This window comes from Miniopterus schreibersii (genome assembly GCF_964146895.1).
Source record: "Miniopterus schreibersii genome assembly, chromosome: 10".
NCBI classification, from domain to species: Eukaryota; Metazoa; Chordata; class Mammalia; order Chiroptera; family Miniopteridae; genus Miniopterus; species Miniopterus schreibersii.
In genome coordinates, this window is record NC_138110.1 from 43,450,018 (window position 1) to 43,471,659 (window position 21,642).

At 36.7% G+C, this 21,642-nt stretch overlaps 1 protein-coding gene across 38 annotated transcripts in view; it reads right to left on the bottom strand.

Moving 5' to 3' along the window:
* EPB41L3 (erythrocyte membrane protein band 4.1 like 3) overlaps positions 1-21,642 on the bottom strand; it is a 210,059-nt gene that overhangs the window by 38,555 nt on the left and 149,862 nt on the right. For all 38 annotated transcript variants that reach the window (XM_081149593.1, XM_081149584.1, XM_081149592.1 and 35 more), the window contains exons 4-8: positions 11,198-11,302; positions 9,953-9,995; positions 4,244-4,319; positions 2,218-2,436; positions 1,794-1,881 (exon numbers count right to left, since the gene is read on the bottom strand). In XM_081149593.1, coding sequence (XP_081005719.1) covers positions 1,794-1,881; positions 2,218-2,436; positions 4,244-4,319; positions 9,953-9,995; positions 11,198-11,302 — 531 coding nt within the window. The remainder of the gene's footprint in view (positions 1-1,793; positions 1,882-2,217; positions 2,437-4,243; positions 4,320-9,952; positions 9,996-11,197; positions 11,303-21,642) is intronic.

The window sequence follows — 21,642 nt, forward strand, 5'->3', positions numbered from 1 at the left end:
AAGCAAGCCCTAATCTTTCATTTATTTACTTTTCCTGGGCAGTAAGTGAATCATCACGTGCAATGTAATTCAAAATTCGCTTTCGATTCACTCAGATTTTCAGGCTACCTTCATGCCCGTCTTGCTTCCTTATCTTTTAGTCACCTAAGGAAAAACTCTAAGAGAAAATCTTATTAGAGTGTGTGTTATTTTCTTTTTAAATTCTCATCCTGCTTTATGCCTGCATAAAATATAAAACACCTTTGTTCTCTGACTGCAAAATAAGAGAAAAAACATAATAAACTGGCAAGTAAATAGAGCTACACCTGCTGTCTAATTACACACAAATGTCAAAGAGCCTGGCACACTGCACCAGCCCAGCCCTGGGACGAGCCCCAGCCAAGCCTCGGAGATTATGCTAGTTAGTGCTCAGGTCCTCACCCTGTGTAATGGACAAAGTGATCACAGACATCACCAGTCAAACCTGCATTCACTTAATGGTGACCATTTTCTGGTCCAAACTCACTGCGGATTAGTCTCTCCCCAAACGCCACCCAAGGAGTAACCCCAAGTGCAGCATCAACAGATTCTACAGATCATAGATTTCCCTCCCATGGGACCTCAGGGATGTTGAGCTGTTTGCCTGAACAGAGCCAGCTGAAAGTCTCTTCATTTCTTGGCCCTGAACTTGACTGTGTAAGATACTTGCTTGACTGCCTGCTAACCGCATGTTCTTGTGAGTCCCAAACCATGAAATTGGTGGCTACTCTGTGTATTAGAAGTAACGGCGCATCCCATAACCCGAGCAGTGTTATCTTGTTAGCCCAAATAAGAAGACACGGTCCCTGGACTTCATACAGGGATCTTTCTACACTCTGAAATACCAGAATCCATCTCTAAGAGCCTAAAAAATTTCTTATGTTTTGATTATGACAGTTTTCATAAAAGCTTGCCTATATCTCCACAGTTCTTTATTCACAGCTGTTCAAATAACAGGCTAATAGTCCATACACTCATTCTGTCACTGCTGAAAAATACAGATTCTAGAAAAAGTATCACATGGAGTAAAAGCTGCTCTGTGCATCCTTACAACCTTCCCCCTTGTACAGTCTAATCCCAACTTCCTTCCCAAGATACCACAGCCAAGACACAGCTTTAACACTTCACCAATCACCAATCACCAAGCAACTGGGCAGTCCCTAGCCTGTGTGGTTAACTTTAGTTGAACTTCAAAAATAACAATCTTATTTCAAAGGACAGGTTATTTGTCAGAATACCTCAACTTTAGAGACGGAGTTACTTAAATTTCACAGGCATTTACTGAGTGCCTGGTGGGTAACCAGAACAGGGCCATAAACAGTATTTCACATAATAGATGTGACAATTGGGTCTTAGACAATCAGCCAAGTTTAGACGGACAGACAGACAGAAAGGAGGACAGTGTAGACAAAAATGAGGACATTCAGGCAAAGGGCAGAGATAGGGTTTGCAGGAGCAAAGTGGGAGATACAACTGAGACAGGGAAGGCAGGGCAAGCTTAGAGCTTATTAAGTGAAGATAAATTTCCAACTGAACCCACAGGCAGTCAGAGGCTCAGACCACGAGTCATGTGAGTTTGAGCCATGAAGAGCCAACCCCTCAGTAAAACATCAGAGCTAAATGTGTTTTATCATCGGGCAGGCCTTCAAGGGCAAACACAGATTTGAATCCCCAAAGTTTTGGTTTACATGCACTGAAGTAAAACTCACCAGCTTATATAGCAATAACAGTACTGAAGTAAATAAAATGAAGTTAAAAGTTTAAAAAATACATACCTTGGCATGATGTAAATCTACCCCGTACATGGACAGTTTTTTGGCATTTTCCAAGAAATGCATCTCGGCTTCTGCTGGCGTCATACCTCTGAGAAGAGAAAAAAAGTGGTGTTACAATGCTGCTTTGCTTTTACCGGGGGACAGTAGTATTTCCTGTTTAGCTCCCTCGCTATCTAATGAGCAAGATTTGTGCTCTGAGGGAAGAAAAAGAAAAAGAAGATGGCTTTTAAAAAAAACCTTATAAATAGATATTCTAAGGAAGAACCTAACTATCCCAGAACTGTACCCAGTGCAGACCCCTACTCTGCTAAAGTCCCACCCACAACGCACTGGGATCAGTCTTGGGAAAAGTGGGAAGTGAAAGGGATGCTCACTCGTCAAGGCCCAACTTAAATGGACTGTCCTCAGGGTTTCTGCCACAAACCTGTGACTCTTGTGCAGCTCGATCACTTTATCTTCCAGTTCTTTAGTGTGATTTGGTGCAAAGCGGAACTCACTAATGTAATCATTCCCACACTCATCTGGGTCGTAGTCTCCAAGTTCTGACTGGACAGTGTAGGAGCCCAACAGGGCAAGGGTGACAAAGGAGCAGGGTAGCCTTCCGGACACGATGTCGTCTCGCAATTGTAAGCAGAGGTAGTACCTTCAAGTGGCCAAAAGGACAAAGCAAAAAGCCAGCGTTGAGATACAGGAAAAGGAGACCACTCAGTACATACTCTTCGGTAAGCAATTTCTCCCTATCAAGTAATCAACCACATGAGGGCACATTTTCTAGCATCTATATTTTGATCTAGATATAGTGGAAAACACTTAGCCACAAAATACAATATTTAAAGGCATCTAAAGGCAAGTCAATGTTCATAATAAAACAGGGTTTTATTAATAAAGCACAGAGTAAAAAGAAAACTAAAGACATACTCCTTTAACATCTTTTAAAATAACATGAATAGTCAAATGAATAGTCCCCAACACACTCCTTGAAATCTCTGGTTGGGGGTCTTCTAATATAAACATGGTGCTGTTAAATAAAATTATTAAATCCCAACTAGACTTAAGGAAACATTTCCCATATAATTTTTGCCATAATAACAAAAAATTTAATAACATAAAAATATTTCCATTAATACCTGACTTATCTTCTCTGTCATTTTGCTTCTGAGATTACAGATATAATACTAATTGTGGAAGATTCCAAGGTAAGTGTTGACATTAGTTAAGTTTTATTACCTTTCGTGGTCCAGCATATGGGTATAGTAATAAAACACACCTTGTATCTTTCATATGAGAAATCAACTGTTAATCTGTTGAAGCCGAGAACTTGAAAAAGTCTTAAGGTCCCCCCAAATATGACTTTAAGCTAATGCTATAAGCAAACTCTATGTTATTTAGATATAAAAATTTCTAATTACTTCACGGGCTCTACAAATATTACACCAGTAGATAGAAATCAACCATGCACTAAATTTCAAATCCAGGTGTGTATAGGCTCCACATCCACAAATCAGCCACAATTAAATAGTTCTTAATATTACTAGAGTATTTTTGAATAAGAAATTATAAATTTTCTAATTTAATGCAAACACAGAAGAAATACTCTGGAGCTAGTGTTTACCCTTCTCCTAAAATGCCTATTAAACTTTTTTTAATCATAGCAAGAGACTGAGGCATTTTGAGTAATTTCCCTTTTCTGAAAAGCCCTCCATGGATGTGAGCCATACACAGAAAATTCAGCACACACTGCACAAAACAGCTGGCTACAAACTTACTACCAAACAGAGCAAGAGTCAGGGGTTCCAGAGCGGGATGCACAGAAGCCGAGGACGTGCATCACACCCGGGACCGTTTCATAAAGGGGAACCTTCTCACACTCAGAGCCCAGTTACCAAGACAGAATAGTTTTGTTGGATTCCTACTTTAATGTATTTTTCTTTTGTGTGTGAAAATGAACTGATCATTTCCCTTGTAGGTCATGGAGAGTAAACTCTTAAGTTGACATGTGTTCATGTGTATCTGTATATAAACGTGTGTGTGCGTCTGATTTTCTTAAAAGAGCTATCAAGGACCAGATTGGTTATATAAAGGGCATAAGCATCCAGAGACAGTTTTTACTCCTAAATTTTAAAGCATGCGTATGAAGAATGGCTATATCATTCAAGGCTGAATCCCATCCAATCTGGCTGTGGTGGGTGGATGACAGTATCAGTTCTGCTTGTCTTCCCACCAGGGTCAGGCAGAGGGAAGTATCAGCTTAGCAACAAAGATTCAACTACGAGCAATCTGGCAAATCTTCTCATCTATGTTTGCTCTCATTCAGTTGCCTTTCCTTTCGTTTGCCCTGCAGGGTGGATGATTACAAGGTTACCAAATGTAAGCACGCCCTTCTCTGGAGAATTTAAGAGAAGCCTAACTCGCCCAAGATGCCTGCCTTTTTATAGCCAACTTTCAAATACCTGGTGATATCTTCAGATAGCTGGGCGGGGTCTGGTGGGTAAAATTTCACATTAAATGAAAACTGCCAAGCACCACCTAGAGAGATGAGAAAGAAAATTAGGATAAAACCTTAAAAAATCCCTTTGTACTTATGATAGCTAGAGCTATCTTAACTCCAAGTTCTAACACCAAAGCAAATTTTCATCATCCATGGGAAACAGGAAAGTCTCCATTAAACGAAATCCACAGATAAATCTGAAACTTCATCTAGTTTCTAATCTTTTCACCAATCAAATCCTCTACTGGCACTTCTAACTAGGGAGGAAATTGACTAAACTTCCCCGTTTCTCAGGGACAAAGTTAAGCCTTCGGAAGAAGGGGAAAAAAGTGAACAACATGGATAATCCTCAATCAGGCAAGTCTGGAACTGACTGGATATACTGCTATGAAGTTTGGATAGCTCACATACCAGCATTACAGACATAATCCCATTTCCTTTGTCCTTGCTGCTTTGCTATTACAGGTCAAATCCCATTACAATACACGTCAAAGGACTGTTCAAGATATTTTTATTTTATGGGGAAGGTTTGTTATAGTGGATATTTAAGAAGGGAGCTGGCTCTATAGGCTGCTGAAAATTATTTTCTTAGGGAACTTTGTGATTAAAGAGATCCTTGAGTGTTTTACTGTGCATTACCAACTTCCCCACCTTTTCCTTAGCCTGTGACTGGAATGGGTCTTACATGCTGCCATTCTTTTTTTTTTTTTTTTTTAATGATTTCATTTTATTTTTTTATTTTAAAATATTTATCTTTATTGTTGAAAATATTACAAATGTCCCCCTTTTTTCCCCATTGACCCCCTCCACCCTGCACACCCCCTCCAGGCCTTCGCCACGCTATTGTCCGTTTCCCTGGGTTATGCATATACGCATATAAGTTCTCAGGTTACTCTCCCCACCCACCCACCCGCCCACCCCTGCCCACGCTGCCATTCTTTATCCTGCGGCATCTGTGTACGGCCTCTCCATACGTCAGCTCACTGGTGCCTACTTTTCAGTATTGTCCACACATATACTAGAAACATTATTAAGCCTTCCTAAGCTCTCCATTTAATCATATTATCTCTAATCGTGTATGGTTTATCATTATAAACATGAAAAAACAACCTTTTCTTCTTTCCTACATTTTACCTGCATGTGGTCACTCCTTTAACTTATATTCATCCTTTTATTCTGGCCTTTGAATGCAGTGACTCACTGAAGTCTGGGTGTTCCTTCTCTGGGACCCTGCACACATTTGTTGCCTCCACCCAGTAATCACACTCAAAAGTGCCACAGCGTGGGGCTTGTTTGTATTCTGAATGTGCTGCTGAAAAATTCCTCCAGTCTCCTGGATTCTGTACTGGAAGCCTTTCGTCTATGCCACACGTGGCCACAGTCTTCCTCTCACTGTCTGTGATCTTGATGTTCAGCTCCCAAGTGTCAATACTATCCTACCACTCCCAAACACTCCCTTCTGCCCATTAAGAAACTTCTGGAAAGTCCTTTTTTTTTCTCTATTAGCTCTTCCCAAACATTCAGAAGGGACAGTATTGTAAATACTAGCTTCTTTCTTTGCACTGGTCTCTTGGTATATGTGACAAATACTTAGCTGCCTAGGTTACCTACATTAGGTTCATTTCTTAATTCTAGTTTATTCTTGACATTACCATTCATATTACACTTAAGGTTCTACATGGCAGGGCACTACCATGAAGTGCCTTATAAAAGACTTGGCATAAGACCAGGTATAACTAGGTGGTTAATATTACTTTAAAACCACTTAGAAAAATTACTGAAACATGGGCTATAAGAATTCTAAGCCATAAAATACCCGGCAGTCAGATATACTTCTAGTGATTATTTTCCCACTGTTTTCAAAAAAGACCTTTTGTTATTCTAAAAATAGTCTGATTTGGTTTTACCTTCCTATTGATTTCTATTCACTTCCTGCATAAAATGGGTCCCTTCCATGCTTGCTACTGGCGAGGTTCATAAAAAGAGCTGCCTCCCCCCGACCACAGCCCCCAAGCAAGTGGAATTAAAACTAATGAATTAGCTATGGGAAATGGATTTATTGCTCTTTTATAATTTTTATCCACTTCAAAGTATGCCTTCAATCCAATGACTATCAATGTAATTAAACAATCTCATAATAACTTCAGGATAAACACTCAAGTTGGAAACTAAAAAGTAATGAAAGTGTAGGAAAATTATTTAAATGCAAAAATCTTCAACCCAGGAAAGTGGGTTTCAGACTACAGTGGGCCTAAAAAGCATCTCAGGTGCTCACTAAAAATGTCAATTCTTGCCCGGGCTGGGTGGCTCAGTTGGTTGGAGCTTCGTCCTGTACACCAAAGAGGTTGAGGGCTGGATTCCGGGTCAGGACACACACCTAGGTTATGGGTTTGATCCCAGGTCAAGGTGCTTACAGGAGGCAACCAATCAATGTTTCTCTCTCACATCAATGTTTCTCTCTCTCTCTACCCCTTCCTCTAAAATCAATAAAAATCACATCCTTGGATGATTAAAAAAAAGAAAGAAGAGTCAATTTCTAGGCTCCACCTAGAGACTTTTATTCTGGAGATTTGGAATATGGCCTAGAACTTGTGTTTTTTAATAAACCTCCTTGTGGTTCTAACACAGTGGGCTTGGGGACCACACTTTGAAAATCATTAATTCTAAGGAATCCACTCTCCTAAGATATAACCCAAATAACTACTAGGTTTTATAGGACGTTATTTTGAAACAGTGGGGAAGTTTAAGAAAACTGCCATCTATGCCCCAATCAAGAAAAAGAAAATCCAGTTAAATGGCTTATAAAACTTGAAATTAATGACAGAGGCAGATTAAAGCTCACATATATATACCCATAAAGAATATGACAGAAGCAGGTCAACTGGGAAGATATGATTATGCAATGAATAGGCTTACAGCCTGTATCTGCTCAGAGGATGGCCCTGGCTAGAAACAGAAAATGGAACAGCTTGAATGCATTAAAATGATATACCTTTATGCTGATATAGGATTTTAAATCACAAATTTATAACAAATAGAAAACTGTGAGGCTGAAGAATTCATCCTTATGAAAAAAATTAAATTTTAGTCTTCTATGCCTGCCAAATCTTACAATTTCTAAATAGACTGCATTATAGCAAAAAATTACTATATATCATATACTCTAAATCATGACATTAGTATATCATAATCATATCACAAAATCCAGAATATTTAAAAATTTTGAGATCAGGAATGAACAAAAGATGAGTAGAGTTAAAATTTTTTCATAAGAACTCTTCAGTTTCAGAATTTTCTATTTCTTATAAATTTGTAACTTAAAATTTTTACCAGCTTGACTGCCATTCTCCTGAAGCTCTCATTCTAGAACATACTGTGGACCCAGAGCATACAAAGGTGGAAATATCCTTTATCATTTATATTTAGGGATAGGAGGTGATGATACAATAATTATAATAGTTTGATAAAAACTTCTCTGCCTTGGGTGAATGTAAATTTTGTGGAAAGAGGGCATTTTAGTGTATTAAAACAATAAGGAATATAGATAAAAATACCAAATTATTTTTTAAAAATTCCAATTTTTCCTTTCTCTCTTCCTTTATCTGCATGACTCACTTCATGTTGCAGTTGGAACCACTACCTGATCTGCATGACGAAAAGATCCTTTAAATCCCACGTTCTGACTGTCCCTTTAGCTTTCTTCCCTTAGAGAAAGGAAGTGTAGGAGACAGGGTAAGTGGAAAGTTAAGGGGGAAAAATTCTAATAACAAAAGAAAAGTGACTGTTTACACACCCTTTCTTGTACCAGTATTATGACTTACTGTGGAACATTTAACATATTTTCAAAGTGCTTTGTAATTATAAACCACCCAAATACAAAACAGCACTTCATTAGTTAGATGAATACAAGGACTTTAGGCAAACAAATGTTAGAAGGTACATTCAGCACATCTGCCTTTAAGAACTCCACAAAAAGATTCTTAGAATACAGTCATTATCTTAAATTTTTTATTAGGATTCTTTGGAACAAAAAGAATGTTTTCACCTACTTATCATAGCTGTCCCTGGTTTCAATCCGATTTATTTCTATCAGACTATTCATTATCAAGTTTCTGGTTAGTGAATACGTCGAATTTCTCAAAAGATGTGATTGTTGCAATGAACAACCAACAAACTCTCTAATATCTAGAAGTATAGTGACTTTTTTCTTCTTTTGTGGTATATTCTAGTATTAAACCATTTCAAACTGCTCAGTACTAATTACTTATTAATAGTGGGAGTATTTTAATATTTTACACATTCAAAGGCACTAGAAATATCTCTCCTCTCTGTTAATAGTAAGCTGTTGAAAACTTCAACAGGAATATTCTTATTAATAAACTGGTCATAAATTTATTCAACTGAAATTAGTTGTTCAGGAAAATTAATCTAGATTTTATTGATAAAGATAAATTGCTTTTAAACACTAACTAGTTATTTAAAATTATAAAGATTACCCATGCTTATGGTAAAAGCAAGAGGGTTAAAAATAAAAAATAGAAAAAGGGTTGAAAATAAAATTTAAAAATTCCTCTTTCTCAACCCCCCAACACTGCAATGCCTTTTCTGAAGGTATTTACTGTTATCTCTTGTGCTCTTCCCAAATTTTTCCACACACCTATATATACATAACTTTTTAAAAACAAGTATGACTTGTCTCACTAATGCCTCACTAATGAAAGCTGAGACATATTTATTCTGCTTCATTCTATTTAACAGCTGCTTAGTATTTAAAGGTATGGCTATGCCCTGAGTGATTTAATCACCTCTTCATAAACGGATAAATTATGCTGCTTCTAGTTTTCTGCTATTACAAATGATATTATAATAAACTTTCATATAATACATGCATTTTCATCTCCTGCATATGCTGAATAAATTTCTATAAGTAAAATTAGGAGGTTAAAGAGTAAGCACATTTTAAATTTTATAAAGACAAAAAGTACCTTCCTAAAGGGTTGTACCAATTTATATTTCTTACAAAGTGTGTACATATTGCTAGTGCAAGGTATTATTAAACTTTTAAAATCTTTGCTACTCTGAACACGTGAAATATACCTCATTTTAATTTGCATTTAATTGTTAGTAAGATCTAGCACCTGTCTAATACTTATTAGCTACTTGTATTTCAATTTTGTGAGCTGCTCATGCAATTGTTTTATCCACTAGATAATATGCATTTCTTAACTTGCCCTTAGGGACCAAGAAAAGAGGCCGTCACTAGACAGTAAACATTAGTCTGACTTGTTATTCCATTTCTAAACTATGAAATGACGATTACTTCTAGCTTCGCTTTTATACTTTTGTGGCAGTTGGGCTTAATATAACACTAAAAATTAAGTTTGGAACTTTTAAATGATTATCAATTGGAGCATCACTTGATTAAATCACATTTCACATCTGTGTACAGGCAAAGGCATAGGTCAAAAGTCATAGTCCTTTATTGCTGAGTTGTGATAATTAAAAATAAGATCTAAGCTAGCCTAACTCACCAAAGATAAAATTTGAGATATCTTACTGTTTTTCAAAACACTGTATTCCCACCAGCCATGTGAGTATGTGCTACCAGTTCAGACAACCCATTCTTTGAAAATCTTCACATTTTCACATATAATAATCCAAAAGAACTTACTTCGAATCTGTTTTTTAATTTCCTTAGCAGGGTCCAACCAATTCTGAAAAAGAAATGATAGCTTGAATTTGAATCAGAGAAGAGTAAAAATGTTGACCAGGTAGAGACACACACTCAGTGTATTTGAGAGTGAGTGGTTGCTGGGAGACCCTCCAAGCTGGGTCCTTCCCCCACATCTGGTGCCCCTTTGCCAGGTCCTGCCAAGGTCCAGGCACTGGTCTAATGAAAAAATGTGGTGTCCACAATTCACTCTAACAAAATTCTTTTCTTTTACAATCAATGCCTTCAGGGATTTAAGCTGGCAGAGAAAGAGTAGATAAAAACAAAAACAAAAACCAGTAGATTTTATGTTCAAACAAATTACTAGAATAAACTAAATATACCTGTCATTTGACACAATGATGTCCTAGCCATTCAGTCCCACAGAGTGGCTTCTGTGATTACAAATTCTCAGGCACCTACTTAGAAAACTTTCCTAACAAATGAATGCTTGCTTGAGATTTATGATTTTTTTCATCATAGGACTCAGATGTCTAATAATAAAGTTAGACAATGTCCAGTGAATCTAGTAGATATTAAGTATGATTCATTGCACAACACCAAAACATGTAACATCTGTGAATAAAATTTCTGTAACTCAGTCTCCAGCACCAATACAATGGAAACAATTTCTTTTTCCTTATTTTTCAGGTAGTAGTGGGGATTAATGAGATAAAGCTCTGAGAGACTACATTATTCAGTTATAAGAGTCTACAGAGGTATTACATTAAACATTAAATACCTACTAACTACATGAGACAAGTGTTGGTTCAGCCAACAAATCATCTCATATTCTGATTTGGCAAGAACATGAAAACATAGTAAGATGAATTAAGAATGGGAGAGCAGCCTTGAACATGGTTTCTACATAAGTATCAATGCATTTGATTTTCACTGGCTCATTGCCACTGAAATATATCATCAAAAAAGCACCATATAAAATGCTTTCCTGGAATCATAAATAATTGAAGCGTGAAAAAGAGAAACATGGACTTATGGTTTCCACAATACTCAAGATTAAAGGAAGCTGTTGATAATTCCATTATGAAGAAATAAAGTGAGTAACAGCATTTAGGGACTCACAGTAGTAAATGCGGGAGTGTGAGGGGAGGTGGAGGAAAGATTTTCTCATTCAGATCTAGTTCGCTTTCTGGCAGTAATGAGCAGCTCAAGCCCTAATGTTTTGTACTGCTTTTAATTACTCACCTTCTGGTTTTCAGCATCTCGATATGTAAGCCCAAAGTAGTCTTTTTCTAGCAAGTTCAGATGTTCACATACTTTATCAAACAGCACTTGGCCTCTGGAGCGTTTCTATGGAAAACAAAACATGAAGTCAACTCATTCAACAAAGTTCCCTCAATCGCCATGAATAAAAATAGGTAAAATTTAAAATACCGTTTGCTGTAACTATACAGTAAGTGATGGATGATCAAGTGTGATCACACGCCCACTTCCTTTTTAACTAGTACAAAGGCTCAATAAAGTGGACTTAAACCTGCAAAAACCTGCCCCTACTAACAAATATGCAAGAAATCACTAGCGTCCCTGAGTAAGTACAGCTAACCTGCGGATGATTTCTAACAGAAGTAGCTGGGAAGTGAAGTGGTGCTTGGAGGCCCCAAATATCTTGTGAAATATAAAAATCCTGATAGTAAAAGAGAATATTCAAGGACCAAGAAAAACCATGTTTCAACATGTGCAAACTCAATTCCCCATATTATCAGGTACTGAGCCTGAAAAGAATTAACACTATTCCTTGTCTTAGATCTCCCCTTAAAATTTTCTCTACTAATCCTTACTTTAAAATTCTGGCTATGAATCACTTTCTAAAGACCGTTAAACTAACTTCATTAGTTTATTTTTGGTTTTTGCCCTAAACCTCAGTTTTGTATTATAGTAAACAAGTTTCTCTTAATTTCTTTTAGAGAAAATCCCTTCTATTAAACATAACAGAATGTTCATTAAGTTTAAAGATTTTAGCTATCATTTATAAATATAAGATATAAATAGATGCTATATTTTTTGGCCATTAAGCAGTCATTTGGAGAAAGGAAAAAGGCAGTCATCTGGGAGGAAAAATCCATCAGTTTAATTTACTGTGATACACAATTATCGTATTTTCATCTAATCCTTCAAAGGTCTTTCAACATGGCCTTGAATTCTAAAATGGATTAACTGGAAACAATTAAGCTAAACTATTCTTGTGTACCAAGATTTCTCATCTAATATATTGAGCATATTTGTCTTTAAGAGTTAATGTATTAATAATGACAAATATAAAAATTGATAAACAATGTACATGCCAAAAAAATAAGTATGTATTCAGAAGACCCCTAAGTGGTATGTATTACTGTGTAACCATAATTATATTGGAAATTAGTTACTCATTCCTCTCAAACATGACTATTTAGGAAAAAGATAAATTTATGACAGAAAAGTAAAGCTTGAATTGTAGCTAGCTAAATAATGATGTATTTTTAAAAAGTTTAAGAATGTATGAAAGTAAATTACATGTTAGCAAAACTACATAATAACATTGCTCAATGGAGAGAAATAAGTGGTATGAAATGAAATGCTGCTCACCAGGTTAAATCTTATTTACAGATAATAGCATGTCATTTCTGAATAATGCTCAACAATTTATAAAGTTTTCACAAAAAAATGGTTCTTCCAATGCTTCTATTGGTATTATCTCCAGTTATCAGGTAAGAACACAGAGGTTCAGAGAAGTGAGATGAGAGAGGCAGTTTTAAGTAGTGGCCATGAGCTTTAGCGGGTAACTCTGGGTTTGGATGTTCATTAAGTCCCCTGCAGCTATGTGAACTTCTCTATTTTCCCTCTGTAAAACGTGTATGATACTGTCTACTTCTCTGGAATGACTGACATTAAAATAAAACAATGTACTCACATCTGGTCCAGTAACGGCACATATAAACCATTCCACAAACATGAGCTATTATACCCAAGTGACTGACAAATGGTAGAACGGGTTATGTCGAACTAGGCATTTTTGCTGTTGGAGCACATATACCACTTCTTGTGGTGTCAATAAGCTCTTTATTTAGCTATCAATTATCTTACTACTTAATTTGCTTTAGCTAGACCACAATATTTACACACATACCACACAAACACACATCAGTGTTTGGCCAAATATTTTCTCAATGAGTAAAAACAAACAAAACAAATACAAATAAATAAGCATTTCTCTCATCTCCACAATGGAGGAATTTTTTTTTTAATATGTCACCAGCATTGTTTTAATTAGCTGTCTTCTGGCTGCTGCGTTTCTCCTTTTGTCTAAAAGGTGACATGCGTTAGATCAAGCACAGACCACTATACTATGTGGCTCTTAGTTTTCTGGCTTCTCTCAATTCTGCTTCTATTAATGACTCATAGCTACCTCTTGACTAGAACAGATTTTTTCTTACTGAATATTTTAAACACATTTTAAACACTATAAACCGTTAAGGCAATCTCTTAGTGGTCCATTCTTCACACCGAAAATGTTTTTTGGATGGTTATATATAATCAATGAAATCCCTACCTGCTAGATATCACCACCACAATCAGCAGCGAGCTAGCTGGATGACATTAGAAAAGACTTTCAAATTATTTGGGCCTTTATTTTCTCATCTTTGAGTGAGGATGTAAGACTCTAAGGAGCAAGATGATCACGGGCTTGAGGCTATAACTATGCTCCCTTTGCTCTTGACAAACATTACTAATGATCATAGCGCTCTTTCCCATGGAGCCCAGATGTAGCTTCAGCACCCTTCTGCACACTGTGATGAGAAAGATGCTGCCAATGAATGGGGGACAGGGAATTGGGACTATTTTCCAGCCCTGAACTGAATCCCCTCTGCAATCACTCCCTACTCCCAAGAATTCTTGATTCTGTTGACTCGGATGATTTTTTTCCTAGCACATGATTCAACTTGTCAAGTCACTTATTTGTACTTGTTGACATACTTGTGTATCTTTAGGTAATAACATCTAATATATGACTAAAGTAAGCAATCAGACTGGTTCCCAAAGACATGATGTTCATTAAGTGATCTAGGACCCTTACGTAATGCCATTTGGTGGGATTACATACAGCTGTAATGAGTAAAAAACTGAGATTAAAAAAATTGATAGAGGTATTCTAAATCCATGAATAATTTACCTAACCAGAGTAGGTTAACATTTCTTAGGCTTGTTTACTGTTTCTTATGAATTGTTAAGTCATGTCTACAACTCAAAGGCATTCGTAGTTCATGTAACTATACTCACTTTTAACACCCAAACCTGAAAGGTTAGCTTTGCTTTTCTGGGATAACAAAACAATGGTGGACTGTCCTCTTGTGCCCTTTATCCCACTGAAAAATTGCATTTCTGTTTCTGATAGAGTCAATGAGGATACTGCAGCTCAACAATCTGAAAGACCTTATATATCCTAAGAATAAACAGCTCCTAAAAGTTTAAACAACTTTCAGTTTTAACTATTTCAATTTGCTCTTTATTTTAAATAAAAAATCTTCCAAATTGACTCATGAAATTGTTGGGTGTTAAAAGAAGTGTGTCAAAAGAGAAAAACTTTAAGACAATAAAAAGATAAGCCACAGGCTGGGAGAAAATATTTGCACTGTCATGCCTAATAAAGGACTTGTATCCAAAACACACAAAGAACTCTTAAAATTTAACAATAAGAAAACAATCAAATTAAAAAATGGGCAAAAGATCTAAATAGACATCTCACTAAAGGAGATGTCAAATAAGCACGTGAAAGATGTTTAATATCAACTCTGGCCGGGTAGCTCAGTGGGTTAGAGTGTCGTGCTGATTTACCAAGGTTCCATTTCCAGTCAGGGCACACACAAGAAGCAACCAACAAATAGCATAAATAAGTGGAAAAACAAATCAATGATTTTCTCTCTCTCCCTATCTCTCCCTCTCTCTCTCAAATCAATAAATTAAAATTTTTTTAACAGATCAACATCATATTTTATTAGAAAAATTGAAAATTAAAACAAGATACCATTACACATCTATTAGAATGGCTAAAATTCAAAACACAGACGACACTAAATGCTGATAAAGATGTGGAGCAATAGGAACTCTTATTCCTTGCTGGTAGAAATGCAAAATGGTGCAGCCACTTTGGAAGACAGTCTAGCAGTTTCTTACAAAACTAAACACATTCTTACTATATGATCTAGCCATCATGTTCTTTGAGATTTACACAAAGGAGTTGAAAATTTATGTACACACAAAAAATTTGCACACAAATGTTTATAGCAGCCTATTCAACATTGACAAAACATGGAAACAATTAAGATGTCCTTCATTAGATGAATAGATAAACTGTGGTACAATCCAGACAATGGAATATTACCTGGCACTAAAATGAAATGAGCTATCAAGTTCACAAAAAGAAATGGAGGAACCTCAAATGCATATTACTAAGTGAAATATGCCAATCTGAAAAGGCTACAAACTGTATTATTCCAACTATATGACATTCTGGAAAAGGAAAAACTGTGGAGACAATAGGAACTTTCTGCTCAAATTTCTGTAAACCTAAAATTGCTCAAAAAGTCTATTAATTAAAAAGGGAAATACTGACAAAAATATTTACTGTCTTCTTTTAAATTAATAATTTTTAAATACTTTAAAAGTTAATAAAGTTAAACTCCAAATGATTTTATTACTTTACTTAAGATTTTTATTAAGAGTAAACATTTTAGAAAATTAAAAATCGTCAGTCACAACACATACAACCTCTAGGATAGGATGCGGTCCTCCTCCATCCCAGGTACACCCCCCACCCCTGCGAGCGAAGCCAAGATGGTCTGGTAAGGAACATAACCAGGGCGACAGATCAAAGTGATTTCTCGCAAGCTACACTGCCCAACTAGGTAATTCAAACTACAAACAATTGAAATGATGCCTTCATTAGCTAAGGTTCAGAAGCTTTCTTTGGACTAAATTCAAGAGGATATGTCCATTATCACCACTCAAATGCAGCAGATCATATAAGCTTTTCTGCAGCATTAATGAAACTTCCCACAGGTCAAAGGTCACTCAAGATTTTTACAATAGTGTTTGCAAAACACTGGCTCTCAATGCATGGCTCATTAACCAGCACCTCCTGGAAAGTCTGTATTAAAATTTTTATTTTTACTTGTCTAGTTAGAGGAGCAATTTTTAAAAATTAATTTTAATACGCTTTAGTATGGGGAATTTCAAACATACTCAAAAATAGAGCTGTATAGTGAAATCCTGCATACTCATCGCCCAGCGTCAACAAATGCCCTGAGGACCGCAACCTTGGTTCATCTACAGTTGCACTCAACTCATCCTCCCTCTTTATTCTGAGGCACCTCAGCAAATAATACTACCTCTATATGTCTTAGTATGTAACTCTACACTTAAAAAAAAGTAATCTCAATACCTTTATCAAATCTAAACAAAATTAGCAATTAGTCCTTAATGTTATCAAATACCTGGCCAGTACTATAATTTCCCCATTTTTTTTTTTTTTTTTTCCTTTCTCAGTTTGTTTGATAAGCCCATACACTGCATTGGCTCACGTATCTCTTTAGTCTCAATTTGCAAATTTTCCATTTATTTTGGTTTTCCCCTTGAAATTAATTTATCCAAGAGACAGTCATTTGGTTGTAGAGTTTCCTTAGTCTAGACTTCGCTGTTTGCATCTTCCTGGTGTAATTCTTCTCTCTCCTATATTTCCTGTAAATGGTAGTTAAATCTAGAAGCTTGATCAGAGTCCAATTTGACTGATTTTCATAAGCGATGCTGTGTAATTTTATCAGCAGGCATAAAGCAAACCTTCCTTTTTGAGATATCGACAATCACTGATGATCACTGCCCTAGATCCATTAATGCGAGGTTGCAAGATGGGAATATTCTAATCCTAATCATCCCCCCTCTCCTTATTAGTTGGAGTGTGTCTATAAAGAGATACTTCTCTTTGTCAGAACTGTTTATCCAGTGACACACTATCACGATGAAATTCAGGATCAACGCTTACTCCTTTCCCTTTACCCAATTTCAAGATAATGAGTTGGCTCTCTAGCATCATCTAAAAGTCACCAATAAGACTTTCTGCCTTGTACTATCGCTATGAACTCATGGATTGAAACAGGTTTTATGTGTTTCAATCTATTACAGATATTACCCACCCCTACTGATGCTCTAAATGTGCCCAAATGCTCTGCCCTGCCTACCGCCTGTCAAGTCTCTCATCCCTCTCCAAGCTTTCCCAGTGCCGCTTCCTTAGAGCATTTACTGTCCTCCCAGCCAAATGTGATTTCTCTCTACTTTGGCATTATAGCACTTTATGGCACCAAGAGGGCACTTTCCATATTTTGCCTTATATCACAGCTGTCTCTCTGCACATTCACCTTATATCCCTCTGGCTATAAAGACATTCCCAGTGACATCATGCCTCCTGTAATTAATCTTTTATGGACACTCATTTTGGTCAAATACCATTAAGAGATTAAAAAGGTAACTTGATAAAACTTTACATAATTTTTTCTCTCACTAGCATATCATAACCAATGTCATAGAAGAAATATTTTTAAAGTACTGGTTTTCAACTGTGGACCCTGGGAGCACTTAAAAATGCCAGTGCCCAAGAACCCACCTCAATTCCAATAAGTCAGAATATCTGAAGTGGGGCCCAATGCATCTGCATGTTTTTAAGATCCCAGATGATTCATGTGGGTATGGTTTTAAGTTGTCAGGTGCACTTCAGGTTAAATTATGTTTATAACTTAAACATTCTTAAATATGAGGACTCTAAAGCAATCTTGAGAAAATGTGTAACTTTTCCAGATTTAGTTTAGGCCCAAATCAGCTTCTTTTAGGCCTTTTGGACCAACATACCCAGAGCTGCATTATGAAATTTTACACACATGCACGCACGCACACACTTAAAATCTTAAGATATCCTTTTCAACAAATTTTCTTGAGAAGTTTAAGTTTTCAAGAAATGTAACCAGCCAGATGCCGCAATAAAATGATATAAATGAGAAATGATAAACCAAACTGTTAAAAAACAAACAAACCCAAAACAACAACTTGCATTTAAAGCTATGAGTAAAATACACGGTGGGGCAAAAGTAGGTTTACAGTTGTTCGTATGGAAAATAGAGTAATTGACAATAATACATGTTTTGTGTACTCACAACTGTAAACCTACTTTTGCCCCACAATGTATATGTAATAGAAATGTTTTGAAGTTTAAGTTTTGTGTTTTTAAGAAGGGCATTTTCCCTTGATGGAGCTAAAATACAGCCTTTTACTCAAGAACCTGCTACATGACTAAAGAATGCTCCAGGCAGATTAATTAATGTCTTGATTCCCTCTTTTGTAATAGAGCAGAAGCACCAACCACTTCCCTAGCAGGTTACAGAAGTGACCGGGCGGAGCGAACAGGGCACTGAGCCCAAGTGAGGAGCTCTCAGGGTGACAGGGGACCTGGAGACAGCTACGCCTACCAGTGCATTCTCCGAGGTGAGCACTGTCTTGATGCTCAAGTCTAGAAATCATTTCTTAATTCGCGCTTCAGACAATGAGTGCAGAAGCAGGAAGCACAAGTCGGCCCAGGTCTCGGCACAAGACTTCAACAGAATTTGTTTTCCTTCAGTCTCCCAAAGCTCTGAGTCAGCCTGGTGAAGTTCTCCTCCAGCAAAGGCTAACTGCTGACATTAGAGAAATTTGTAGTCAAGTATAATAATTTAGTCTTAGAAGATGGGTAACAGTTCTGATCTATCCAGAGCTGCACAGTCATGGAGAAAATGAGGCAGAGCGAGCCCTTCTGCCTGAGAACAGGAGCTAATGAGCAGTCCCTACTTCTGGGGTGGGGGGCGGGACCAAACCCACATGGGCATGTGCGTGTGTATCCTTAAGGCTCCTCAGAATGTGTGCGTGCATTTCTTTAAACCATCACCCTGAAAAATAAAAGAACAAACAAGCCTCTTGTTATACTGCTTAAGCTTAAATCAGTCATGTTAATACAAGGAGATATAGATGATACTGAGAACTTTCAGGAATACTGACACTCTTATACCCTTACTTTGGCTACTTTGCAATTTCAGGGAGTGTTAACACTGCAAGTCCTTATTCTTTTGATCACGTGGAATTAATATTTTTCCATGTATTCCTGCATTTTGTGAACTTGAATTTTGCTCACTGACAGGAAACTGTTCACCCTTTTTGATGCCCCAGATAAAGTGTCCTACATATAGCAGGCATTCAACACATGCTAATTAAGTGCTACTAGCATGGATGTGAAGAAAGAATTCTTCCTCACATCGTCTTGGGTTAATCTTGAAGTAAAAGGCCATCATTTTTAAAATTTTTTTTTAATGCTTCCTTCCCTAATTTCATTTTTCCCCACTGAATGTTTTTCCACTTTCCTCACTTCTAAAGGTCAACTGGAATTCTCTTTATTTCTGAATGACTGCATCACGATTTATGTGGCGTTTAGGAGCATCTGAGGAGCTCAGCAAACTATCTAGGCCAGAGCCTGAGCCCAAAGCAGACACCTAGAGTCTGGGTAAGTCATCTTTTCCTGGGTTTTCCTCTTTCTCAGTCAGATTCTTGATACAAAACATTCTAACACCGCCTTCCCTAAAATTTAAGTGGAGAGTGAATTTTTTAAAAATCCACACTTGGAGAATACCAATAGGCTGTGGCCAACCCAGGAACAAAGGGTGATGGTGCCTGGTCTGTGGCCACAGTGCATCGACCCTTTAGAGAGCTCTGAAGCTAGGAAGGTCTGAGATACAGACATGGTACCAGCTGCCCTACGTGCATTTACTTCCTTTCTGCACTTTCTGGCTCAAGTGTACTTTCAATGTCAAGTTTAATAAGCACAGTAGAAGGTCCATTACCTACACCACTACTGCCAGGATCCATGCCCACAGGGTTAGAATTCAATGGGATCTTCCAGCCTATGAACTAATCCCAAATGTGATCCAGGTAACATATTTGTAGAGGGCTAACATGAGAGGCAGAAATCAATTTTTTTCTGTTTAGATGTGACATATATTGCCAACCCTTTCTTTAAATTCATGAGGAATCAGCTTTTCAGAACACCACGATGGCTATTTCTTTCAAACTTTAGTAAGTAGATCAATAATTATTCTGCCATACTTTTTTTTCTGTTTTATTTTTCTTTGTTATTTTTGCATTTCTGCCACATTCTTGCTCAGTTAAGGTAGCAATGATGATCTGGAATGTACTGTTAAAACAGGAATATGAAGCTATTTCCTGGTCTTGGTAAGTTTTTAAACAAAATAGTGATTCCTATGTCTAAATTATCTAGAGATTATAATTCACCTAGCATTATTTAAACATCTTGAAAGTAGACTTCCCTACCTATTATAAATTTGTTTTCCCACCATTATGTTGTAAATGAGGTATATCAGAAGCCCCGAGCTAGCTGTAGAACTAGCTGGCTCTGTGAAGTTGGATAAGTTATTTAACCTTTCTCAGCTTCACTGTCTTCATTATAAAATGGAAATAATATTAGTACTTACTCATAGGGTTGTTGCATTAATAAGACAAAACACAGGAAAGCATATTGCCTAGCTCATGGGAAGCAATAACCAATAACTGCTGATATTATTAGTAGGTCTTTTTGATAAGGAGCCAAATAAGTTTAGGGTTTATAATGTTGAAATTTGGTACAGAAACTGACATACTACTGAAAGCTTATTTCTTCTCTGTAGTGAAATCACAGAAAACAAATCATCCTACTTCTCTCGTGAAAAACAAAAATCACTAAATTAAGAAAATTGTTGAAAACAGTATTATAAGAAAACAGTGTACATTCAATTATCTTTTATAAACACACATAAAATGTTTTTTAATATGTATTGGGTATATCGGCACATTTTGGTACGCCTGAGGACAAAACATAAGGTAGTTACATATTATCATATATATTGCATATAGCACTACTAAAGCAAGAATGCATTGTTCAAATGCAATGGAGTGGACCTATGTTTTGACTGAGATTTAGTGCACAAATAATTTTAGCACATACATGATAAGAGTCCCTTTCTGCACAGTAAGCCTTTCAAAAGAGGCCCTTTTCTTTCAGCCACAATCTGTTTCTGCCTTCATTTGTTGTAGCAATTTCAGGCCCTATTTGAAATCAGACTTTTGTGCTCATAGACATGCACTGCGGCAGATAATAGCTTCCCAGTGAAGCATGCTTCTTCTTGGCCAACAAAAACATTGGGCTTGGTTTTTACAAAGAGTTTCACATCACACATATGAGACATTGGCAGCAAACTGTCAGACAACATTTCCTGCTGCTAATCTGCTAAGGATTCAGATCACTAAGCCAATGTGTGCAAGATGAATGCAGAAAAGGAAGCCAAAGAAAGACGAATGTTTGAAAGACAGACAAATCTAAACTTCCATTGTGGAAAATAACCATACTATGTGCCTAATTCTCAGTGACGTAAAGCTCTGAGAATTTTTTTCCTGTGAGAGGAAGTACTTAATATGTTTTCTAAGGCAATTCTCAAAAAAAAAAAAAAAAAAAAAAATCAAACAAAAACCCAAATTGTGATTTATAATTCATTTGTTCAAATAAAGAGCTGTAGGCACTGCAAATATTGACAACA